Source organism: Plectropomus leopardus, chromosome 13 (assembly GCF_008729295.1).
Source record: "Plectropomus leopardus isolate mb chromosome 13, YSFRI_Pleo_2.0, whole genome shotgun sequence".
Taxonomy (NCBI): Eukaryota; Metazoa; Chordata; class Actinopteri; order Perciformes; family Serranidae; genus Plectropomus; species Plectropomus leopardus.
This window is the reverse complement of record NC_056475.1, coordinates 18,419,843-18,430,969: the sequence shown is the minus strand read 5'-3', so window position 1 is coordinate 18,430,969 and position 11,127 is coordinate 18,419,843. Positions and strand designations below refer to the sequence as shown.

At 40.0% G+C, this 11,127-nt stretch overlaps 1 protein-coding gene across 1 annotated transcript; it reads right to left on the bottom strand.

Moving 5' to 3' along the window:
• Nucleotides 1-3,616: 3,616 nt before the first annotated feature.
• On the bottom strand, nt 3,617-10,725 carry smyd4 (SET and MYND domain containing 4). The gene is made up of 10 exons (XM_042499412.1): nt 10,521-10,725; nt 10,049-10,193; nt 9,257-9,346; nt 7,219-8,230; nt 6,054-6,320; nt 5,499-5,719; nt 5,232-5,379; nt 5,022-5,138; nt 4,296-4,419; nt 3,617-4,156 (listed from the first exon to the last, which is right to left on the bottom strand). Exons 1-10 carry the CDS (start codon nt 10,652-10,654, stop codon nt 4,033-4,035), a joined length of 2,382 nt encoding a protein of 793 aa, XP_042355346.1. The 5' UTR covers nt 10,655-10,725; the 3' UTR covers nt 3,617-4,032.
• Between the last annotated feature and the right edge of the window lie 402 nt (nt 10,726-11,127).

The following is an 11,127-nucleotide window of genomic DNA, read 5'->3' as shown; positions in this document are numbered from 1 at the left end:
ATTGTGATTCACTAGTTTGTAATCGTTACATTTTTAATGATACCAAGTAGTAATTCCATATGTCATTTATTATTATCAATGAAAAACATTAGGCTTATTCACTGTGAAGGTATCTTTCATCAGCAGTTTGTTTTCAGGTTGGGATGGAAGCAGCTGGTGATGATTCTGAGGATTTTACTGTTGGGAGCTGCTGGTAAATGCGTGTCAGGTGAAGACTTCCCAGTCAGTGTGTTGCTCCTTTCTTTCATTTTACTGTTAGCCACACCTCCAGACTGAAGGTCAGAGTTCATTGTTATGGTTACTAGCTGTGTGTATAATTCATGAAGGGTCGGTTGTAATGTTGATGACCAGCGGCTTACACGAGACGGGATGAGTCAAGCCAACTCAGCTGTTAGTAACTCTGTCGGTCTGTGTTACAGATATTGACGCAGGCCTTGTTACAGAATACACACACGACAGCTTTTTGTTCGTGGTCTGGCCGATTTTGATTGCATTATGTATAGCAAGACATCCGATAAGGCAGAGATCTCAGCCACTGGAAATGGCCTCAAATGGCACTGGACAGTCAAATAAGGAACGTGTGATCTGATACTGCAGCAGTAAGCAGCAGGCTTACTCATGCTGGCTGTGCTGCTCTTTCTCAGGCTCATCATCCCTCCTTTCTTCACAATATTTAGTTTGCTTGTATTTTTCCTTTTGAACATGAGCTCATATTTTCTCCCTGAGCTCCTAAGAGATACAGACGCTTACAAAAAAGGAAACAAACAAACAAACACACAGAAATAACCCAGTAGACATGAACGTGCAGTTTGTATAATTTCAGTGCAAAGACAAACATGACATGTGGAACCTGAGTTGACTGATGATAAACTTAAAAAAAGAAAATACTGATGAAATGTACCATTATTCATATCAAAATAGTCATATTCATCAGTGTGTATATAGGGGGATATTACCAGATGTAAACATTCAAATAGTGTAGATTTATTATCTCAAGGATTAATCTGACAACTATCACTAGCTCTACATTAGAGGATGTTAAGCTACATTAACGAACCTATTGTGGATTGTATCTCTTTATGTCTTTGTAAGCAATGTTATCCCTGGCTCTACATTTGCAGATTTTAAGCTGCATCAGTGACTCTCCCATTATCTGAAATGTCATGTTACCATTATGCCAATGTACTGCAGCTCATTAGAGGACAAACTGTACAAAAAGGGACGTGCTCGGGATTTTCTAAAAGGGATTTGAGTGGAGAGTGGGATGACTATATCAGGTTCATTTGAATTTAAAATGCATTTGTTGCAGAATGACTACAGACTGTACATCAGCATGGTTCAGTCAGTCAATTTTTTGATTTATAAGAAAAAGAAAAGAGAGACAAAGAGAAAATACAGCCTGTTGTTACTTTGACATTATAGTATAGCATACTGAAGTATGTTTTGTATGTTTGTACAGCTTTTTTTGGAAAATGAAAAAAAAATATTTGAGTGATTTATAATTTATTTAAGCCGCCTAATTTGAACATTTACTATAAGGCAAAATGTACAAATATAAAGAATAAACATCAATGACAGTCAAAAATGAGTCAAAATAATCTTGGGCCATAGAAAATTGATTTTGAATATACAGGGGAAGACGGTTACTGATTGTCTGCTTGATGGTATAATGGTCTTTAATATCTTATGTTTTCTTCAGAAAGTAGGATCTCAGTCAGAGTTGCAATGATAGGGTGATTAATCAACAAACAAAAAATTCATCGACAGCTGTTTTTAAAATCAATCATTTTAATAAACAGTTTGTAATATTTAGGAGGATTTAGTGACATCTAATGGTGAGGACTGCAGATTGCAACCAGCTAAAACTTCTCCCAGTTAGAATTCCTTCAGTCTTTGTTCAGAGTTTTTAGTTTGTATTATCTGCACAGGTCTTTTCATCTCCAAAACTAAAGACCAGGTTATTTAAACTGGTAAAAACACTGAATAAAGCAGTTTCACCAACACCGTTCAGCATGTCGGAGACAGCCCGTTAGCCTAGTGAATGCTTTTAAGCTGACTTTATTTTTTTCTGATTACTTAATATCCAAATGTTCAGGGATTTTTGCCAGGAACTGAATTATCTGCAGAAGTCTCTTCATCCCCAAAACAAACAGACCCTGTTATTAAACGGATAAAAACACTGAATAAACAGTTTCACTTTAAAATAAACAGTGTTTTCCTGACGTTGCTCATCGTGGACTACGGTGGCCAACGCAAAAACGTGAATGGCCCTATCTAGGGCCAGTATTTGGGTTGACCATTCTGGGCTACTGCAGAGTAACATGGCGGTGCATCAGGGCCATCTCCATAGACAGGACCTGCTCCCTATGTAGATATAAACAGCTCATTCACAGGTAATGAAAACACTACTATTCTCATTTCCAAGTGATTATACACTAAATAAAACATACTTATTATATTTTATTATATTACATTTCTACTAATATATTTTCCTGCAAAGTCATTTTTCAAGCAAAAATTGTTAATGGTTCCAGGTTCTAAAATTTGTCTTACATTCTAGCAAATTATTGCATATTTTGTGGTTTTAAGCTGTTGATGGCACAAAACAAGACATTATTCATGCAAAATTGGGCTCTACAGTTGGATACTGTGATGGGACTATTTATCACTGTTTTTGGATGTTTTATAGACCAAACAATAAATTGAGAAAATAGTAATAATAGATGATGAAAGTAATTGTTGGTTACAGCCCTAATCTCAGTTTCCTCAGAGTAGTTTAGGTTGCAACAAAAAATGACAAAGTTCTACTGGAATAATCCCTGTAATATTGTGTTATTCTTAGTCCCAGCAGTTCATGAATGGCTCTCCTGTTTTCTTGGTCCTGAACTTGACGTGACCTTGTTACCACAATATTTAACCAGAACCTGCCCTGTGGAGCCTTTGGAGTTCATACACGACTCCTCAGCTGATTTCACCAGCTGCCTCTCCCCTGAGCTTTTGTTTTGTCTTGACCTTGACTCTCTGTAAGTACATACCCACGTCTGTCTGATTGGCTGCCATCCAGATACTGCTGATGTCTAACTGGCAGAAGCCTCAGGAGTTCCAGCTGTGGTCGAGATTTTATTGTTTTTGCTCAATGGGAGCTTTCACTCATCTCTGAAGACCGATGAACCTCTCATTTAAAACAGAGATTCTGTGATCAGACCCTTATTTTCTTACTGTTTGTGTGGCACATTTGCATTCAATTTTTTTTGTCCAATACCAGTTACACAGAAGGTTACAAATTGATTACAAGTTTAGGGTCGACTCGACAAAACCTTCACATGATGCTTTAATAGGACTGTCTCTTAAGGACTTTTAAGTGAAGGTCTAAAGATCTTGGAGGACATTAGGCAGGTACTGTAGGTTCAAGAGTCAGAGCTACATCTTTGCTTTCCGGCCATCGGAGCATGAAATTGAATTTGTCTGCGGATAACTGCTGCCATCTAAAGGTCAGAGGGCTAACTATATGTGCATGTAGCTGAGGGTATTTGCAGAGTTTATAGACTGATTAACCTGCTTTAGTGTAAACTGTGACATTTATTTGGACTGGTTTCAAAGACAAAGCCCACATTGATGAAAAACACATTCATTTACTTCATTTTGAGAAGTACATGTAACCTGGAAGTACCTGGTGGATAAGTTGTCACACACTGCATGACTCCCACTCAAGCATGAAATTGAAATTATTGATGGCTACATTCTGACACCAAGAGGTCAGAGAGCCACAATCAACTGCATGTATACCTGTGGCCATTCAGTAGCAGTGCAGACTTGCATGTCGCTTCTAAAACAGTATATTATTTACTATAAATCAGTATAATACTACCTGGGTATATACATACAAGCGCTCATAAACAGTAATATATACATTTCTTATTACATACAAAAGCAGGAAATGTCCACAATCATAGATTTCCATGGATTTTAATCACTTTGAGTTGAAAACTGTAATTACATTGTAAAAATTTCCACTCTTGTGTTTATGTACGACTACCCTCGTAGACAGTCCTCCATAGCTTGCAACTCCTGTAATTCATCGCAGTGAGGGCCACAGTGGAGGAGGAGGAGTTGTCTGACCTTGGGGATGACAGAGAGGGCCAAGTCTCTCGCACCACTGGTAGAAGGAGAGGAGAGATGCACAGAGATGATTTTTCTACCAATAATGTCAGTCAAAATAATAAAACAGTGGGACACATTTAACATCAGACATTGAAAACGGCATGCCCTGAAAATTTTCTGTGCAACTCACTCACCCATTGAAGTGCAGTTGAGATAATTTGAAGAGTTGTCGACCCAATTCAATACTGTCTTCTCCGTACTGAGAGCCAATAGCTGTGGCACTTTTCTCCAGATGAGAGGCTGCATTATTCCAGTCACCTGCAGGGAAAGCACAAAGCAGTGAGACGACTGCAAAAATCCAAATCGCCCACACCTCTAGTCATGAGTAAGAAAAGCTTAAGGTCAATATGATTTATTTGACACTCCAGGGTGTCTGAGAGCTATTTTGTTGGTTTCTTGGCTTGGACTATATATTTGAAATTTTAAATGATTTAATCATTTTCACGGATTATCACAGCATGTATCCAGTCATCACTGGGCTTGTTTAGTAAATGCTACTACTCTTTTCCTAAAGTCTGCTACAGTACTGTAAGTTAGAGGAAAAGTGTCAGGGTGGTTATTTCTGACCTAAAAATATGTCTTCCTGAGCCACGCAGCTGCTAGTGCAGTGGATTTTACCGGATGCCATTAGGAGTACTAGGAGGAGGCAGAGGAACATGATTTTTTTTTTCACAGATTATCTTTCTAATGTACTACTGTGTGAATATAGTGACAGTTCCATCAAATATAATAAAAACATATTTTTATATACGTTATCAACTACAGCTTTAATAGTAAAAGTGCACCTTTACCATGTGAAACAGTAGGGGTGTATGAACCACAAAGCTCATGTGCAAATCCTCATGCATTACTATCCTCACCCATTGTAGCATATGCTCTCGCCATGGCATCGGCCAGCTCCCCCTGTAGTGGGTGTGTCTCTGCAAGGATCAGTCCAGATGGACTCTGGGTCCTTGTCAACAGTCTCAGAGCCTCATCTGAGGGAGGGAGAATATGGAGATGTAACAGAAAACTTCCTGAACAAGTGACGAAGATACTTTACTGAGCTGGGTGCAGTTTTTTACAACCACCTGGCCTCTCTCTTTCCATGAGGTCCACAGCCTTCTCCAGGTGGACCCTGATCTCCTGCAGCCTGTGGCTAACTTCAGATGCAGACATACGATGACCACAGAATGACTGTGGACATATAAATCCTTTTCCTTTGTCCATGCTGTTTTTCTGGAAATCATATGAAGTTTCTCAAATGATTACGATGAAACAGTGATGGGATAAACGACTAAAGAGGAATTCATCAATAAATAGTACTATTAATCATATATTCTTTAAAAATCGCCTACTTTGAGAGAGCCTTTGCACTTCCCACACAGAAGTCCAGACTGTGGACTGCCTCCAGCACCCAGCCTCTGCTGTCTGCCCTCTGAACCCTCTTCCTCCTCCTCCTCCTGCTGCTGCTGCTGCTGCTGCTGCAGAGTGCAGGCCTCACACTGACAAATGAAATAGTACTGTTCCTGCAGGAGACGCTGGCGTTCTTGGGTGGCCATCCTGCTGCTGTGAGGACCTAAGGGATGGAAGATAGGGATTGATAAAAGCATGAGTTATAACTCAGAGGAAGAGAGCAACACTGCAAACCAGAAGTAATGAGACACTAGTTTCACTGAGTTCTGTAAATGCTGCATTGGCTGAGTGACAGAGAAGATGAAATACACCACATTGACCAGACATAAGACTTCATAATGTAAAGCTGAATAATGTCACTGTTCAGCATATGTCCAAACAGCATTTTTTTAATCTACAGTGTAAGGTTTCTGTTCTCCTATGCACCCTGTATGAAATATATCAACACCACCAACAATCCTTTTGCACTGACTCTACAAAACTCCACATTTTCTTACCATAGCAGTGCAAGATCTCTTGTCCAGCTACTATAACTTTGGCTGCTCTGACAGTGACAGTGACTCCGCAGGCTGTGTTTCTGCATTCAGTCACACTCTCACTGAAGTCTGCAGACAGATCTGTACCAGAAGGATCAGCGCTGGCCGCAGTGCTGAACACCAGACTGGTGTTGGGACAGCAGGAATGATTCAGAAGACTGAGAGTAGGGAATATTGCCGTAGCAATGCGGATTTCCCTGCTGGACTGCACTGGAGAGTTTGCTGCTCCTGTGAGATGCAAGAACCAGAGAGTAAAGGTCACTGTGCAACTCAAGAACATTCAAAGCTGAAGATGCAATTCTTACAAAAGCACAATTTCTATAATGGATGGTACCCAACCAGCAACCTTTAAGGCTGAAAAAGGAAGCCAACACCAAGTGCCAAAAACTGCAGTTTCTCGAATGGCCACTTGAAGCTGGCTCCAAAAGCAACTAAATCCCCATGGGAACCCAATGTAAAACACCCAAATAAACATGTTTCCAGCCTGGTTTAAAAACAGTTTTGGTCTCTATGTGGCTAATTTCACTCTTCACTCAACTTTATGGGGGTAAGTTCTTTTTTTTAAACTGACACGCTTTTATTAAGGCTTAAAGTTCCACCGGAACAGATCCACCCCTCGATTCTCCCAGACTCTTACCCAAATATGCTCACATCTGACTCAGAAAAACAAAGATGGTGATGGCCACAATGCCAAACTCAAGGCTTCAAAAAAGGAGTCCACAAACCAGTGGATGATGTCATGGTAGCTACGTCCAGTATTTATACAGTCTATGATTGTACCACAATTTAAGCATGGAAACAATTAAAGAGCTGTAGCAACTACTCAATCACCAGATAATTAATAAACAACAGTTTAGGTGAACAGTTGAAAGACATTTTCAGAAAGGAAAATGCCCAGAATTCCCTGGTTCTAACTGCTCAAATGTTAATATCTGTGGGGTTTTTTTTGGTTTTTTTTAGTCTTCTGTGGTGATAAATTGAATTCCTTTATATTTTGGACACTCAAGATTAAAACAGGGAACTGCTATGGTGTCTCTTACTTTGAGACCAGGTCATGATTTTTCATGATGACAAAACTAAATTTCACGCAAGTTGATAACACTTGTGAAATCTGTACGAGAGTCACCTGTATCTTGCAGCATGACGATTGCCTGGGCGTTACATCTCAGCTGCAGGACGTGCCTCAGAACTGCACTTCCCAGCCGCCACAGTTCCGAGCTCCAATCTGCGATACCTTCCTCCTTGTTTGGTGATTGGCTGTTTGCCCCTAAGGGTCTACTAAGGTCCCAAGATGCAGGTGGAGGCCCTGCCTTACTGAGCTTTTGGTAGAGTGTTGCTATGGTAACTGCACATAAAAAACGCACGCTAGGGCTGTGGCGATTCAGGTGGTGCTGCAAGTGAAACACGTTTGAGTAAGAGTCACCGTAGTATGAAGCACAAGGATTGAGTTTATCTGAATGACGTGAAGATGAATCATAGCTTGGCTCTATGTCTGTGTGCTCGTCTCTGATTGGATCCCTGGCTATTTGGATGTTTTTCAACCCCGCTTTTAGTGTTACCCTCAGAGCGAGGTGTGACATCACACCCATCATCATAAGATCAGCTGCCAGTGGACACTCCCAGCGGTGATGTTCCTCCCAGGCATCTCGCTGACAGGAAGTTGAACAGTACCGGCTGTAGCTACACCCGTCACATGGCACAGGGCTCAGTGTTTCAGTCAAACACCTGTGACAGCGTCTGTGCTCCACTCCAAGCATCACTCCTCTCTCTGCCTCCTGCCCTGCTCCCTTCCCTTTCACCTCCTCCATCCCTGGTATAAGCACACAGCTGTATGGCCTGTCATGAAGGATCACCTCCCCTGCTGCTATTCTCTCTGCAGCCACAAGGTGTCGACCTTTCTCTGAGCTGAAGCAAACAGCAGCTCGAGGACAAATTCCAAATGTGAGAGGTCCCGCAGATGCCCTTTTCACTCCATCTGGGTTTTTATGATTCTTTGAGGCAGGACTGTGATGATCCTCTTTTGCCTTTTGACCTACAGAGAAGTGCTTGAAGCATTGTACACGACGGTCCTCTATTTTATGCAAAAGATGAGAGGGATAGCCATTCTTTAGAGCTTTGTCAATGTCATCAAGGGATTCCTGAGAGGAAAAATAAAGACACACTTTTGTGTTAGCCACTAAAAAATCTAAGATTGTGAGCAAAACACAACAATGACTGACATTTCAATAACTTATTTAAGTCTGCATTTTAGCTCCAAGACAAGTCTAGGACTTGATACAGATGTGAACTATGATATGCTGAAATGAGAAGGCTGACAAAGGAATGATATTGTAATTTCTGTAGGACATTCAGTCAGGAGTGGTCCTTGTGGCATAAGTAGTTGCAAGCGCTCCATCACTGGTCCATTAAAACCTCAAAAGGCCACTGAATAGATGATTATCCTGCCCAATTCAGCTTCCATCTGCAGAGTCATTTAGCCCTACACAACAGCACATAAAAGACTGTAATGTGTCTGACTTGCTTTATTAGAGTCCAAGAAATTAAATAGTAAAACAAGATTGAGACAATTAGCCAATCATGAGGCCAACAGTCTTCAATAAAATGAGGCATTACAGAAAATGAGTCCCTGGACGTCTAAAATAATCTTTCTATGATACTTCATGGGTTCCTGGAAAAGGTTGCTGCACTGAAAACAGCTTAATGATACTGTCACATACTGTATGTTCTTTGGGTGAAAGGCTGCAAACACTGCACTGTCTGCAGACAGAGCTAAATCTCCCAATCATATATTACTGCGGTGACCTAATGAAGAATGTACTTTAATGTCAATAAAACAGGTGAAAAGGTCAAGGTCAATGACGAAACTGTTTAACTATAAATCCTGAGACATTATTATCAAATCACTCATTTATGTGCTCTTGCAAAACATCTGCTATCTATGTGGATTTTCATAAAAACAGCATGTTAATCATGCGAGGACACTGTTCACCTGGAATTAAAACATGATGACAATTTTCCCCTGCAGGTTCCTGAGGGCACAATGGTGACACAATCTGTCAGACGTCTACAGGCCTATTTTCAGTCAGCAAATAAGAACTGGTTTCAAACGATTTTAATAATACCACTAGTACGAGATTTAGTTGTTGAGGATGGTGTTTTCTCACCTGGTAATGCTGCAGATGGTAGAGCGCAGCAGAGCGGTTGGCATAGCACAGAGACAGCTGCTCTGAACTTAGAGGAGCAAAACAGATGCCCTGTCATGACAGGAGACAGAGAAGTGGGATGTTGATGCATATGAATAAGGACTTCAGGCATACTGCTGTTTAACCCTTTAAAACCTGAGCGCATGAAAAGAAGGCAATGAGCAAGAAAGAAAAAAATCACCCTATAATTAGCAACAAGCTGGAACAAAGTACAAGAAAATTCCCTGAAAAGCACTAATAAAAAAATTAAAAGAAAAAAAAGAAAAAATTAAAAAAAAAAAAAAACAAGACATGAAAAAAACATAAAAATTCAGAAACATTATTTAAAATATGTATTTATAATAATTATATATATAGTTTTTTACTCGTTTTTTTATTTTTTCTCGAGACATTTTCCCCTCGGTTTTTAAAAATAATTTTCTAATTCTACTGTCTTGCAGTTCGTGAAACATTTTTAACCAAGTTGCTTATCGCCTTTGTACAATGTTTTTGAAAGAAATCACTCCAATTTGCTCAGGGTTCAAAGAGTTAAATACGCATGAAAGGCATCTAAAAGCAGTTCAAGGAAAGTGATGTCGCTCCAGGTTTCAAAGGGTAAAACCCAAATGCATTTTCACACTTCTGTTCTTAGAATATAAACAATTGATTTCAAACCAGTTTACTGTATGTTTTCTCTTATCATAATCCAACTTTTCATTGGGAAGTTTCTATTTTGTAGCTCACATGGATCAATGGAATAATATTTCCTCTCACCTGTGAATAGTATAAAGCGGCTGCAGTGTAGTCTCTGGCCTTGAAGCTAGAGTTGCCCTTCTCCCTGCTTTTGGCTGCTTGTTCTGTGTCCTTCTTTACTGAGTATCCTGCAGAGATGGACTGCACAAAGTCCAGGTCATCTTGGCTGTAAGACAAATGAAGACAAGTTACAGAGTCACTTTATCAATGACATACAACTAAAATATTGCCTCTATGTTCAAAGGGTTGATTGTTTTTAGTCCTAGACTAGCTCTGAACCTGTTATCTTTAGCCAAGTGAAAAGCATATACTGATGAAGTAAGCTAAAGCGATCCAGTGAAAAACAAGGCTATGTCCCTTAACGGCTGATCAAATTGTACGCTTTAAACACTTCAGGTCAATACTTTAAATAATAAACTGCGGTATCAGGTAGATCATATTGAAGCTGGAAACCCACAAGCGCCAAACTACAGAAGTTAAGCTAGCTACTCACTTTATCAGAGATAGGGCACACTTGAAAACATCATCTATTTCAAGAAGGGATGCAAACTTTTCCTTTAACTCGGGGTCGAGTCCGCTCAATTTCTGGGCAACATGATCTTGCCACTGGGTGCAAGGAAGATCCATCACGAACTACAAATACACCACATGGCAGGACAGTTTAGGGTTTGTTTTGGTTTCAAGCCCGCTCGCTGCGGTCGGAGCATTAGTCATGCTGACGTGGACAAAACGGGATGTTTTTGACCCTAGCCTTCAAAATAAAAACGGCACCATCCAAACCCCATTGCTGTCTTATGAAACTATATCTCCAAATGTCAGACCAGAGAAAATTATTTCTTAGTTTTAAAGTTAATTCATCAAAACTCATTCTATTATCCATATAAGTCATTGTTATGACGTTTAAAACAAGACTGTTTCTTTCAGCTATGAAAATGCTGTGACTTTTTTTGGTTTATTTTTTTTACTTTCTTGCCGACTGACTTTTCACAGGATAGCGACTTTGACACACGTTACTGTGAATGACTTTCTGATCGTTGAAACCAAATCCAGAATGTTTCGTTCGTGCACCATATCTTTAGTTGCTTATCAGTCTATCCTGT

Coding starts and splice junctions, on each gene's coding strand:
- smyd4 (XM_042499412.1), bottom strand. CDS start 10,654: ATGGATCTTCCTTGCACCCAGTGGCAAGATCATGTTGCCCAGAAATTG. Junction 5,380..5,498: donor AGTGCAAAGGCTCTCTCAAA/GTAGGCGATTTT, acceptor TATGATTTCCAG/AAAAACAGCATGGACAAAGG. Junction 5,139..5,231: donor CATGGAAAGAGAGAGGCCAG/GTGGTTGTAAAA, acceptor TCCCTCCCTCAG/ATGAGGCTCTGAGACTGTTG.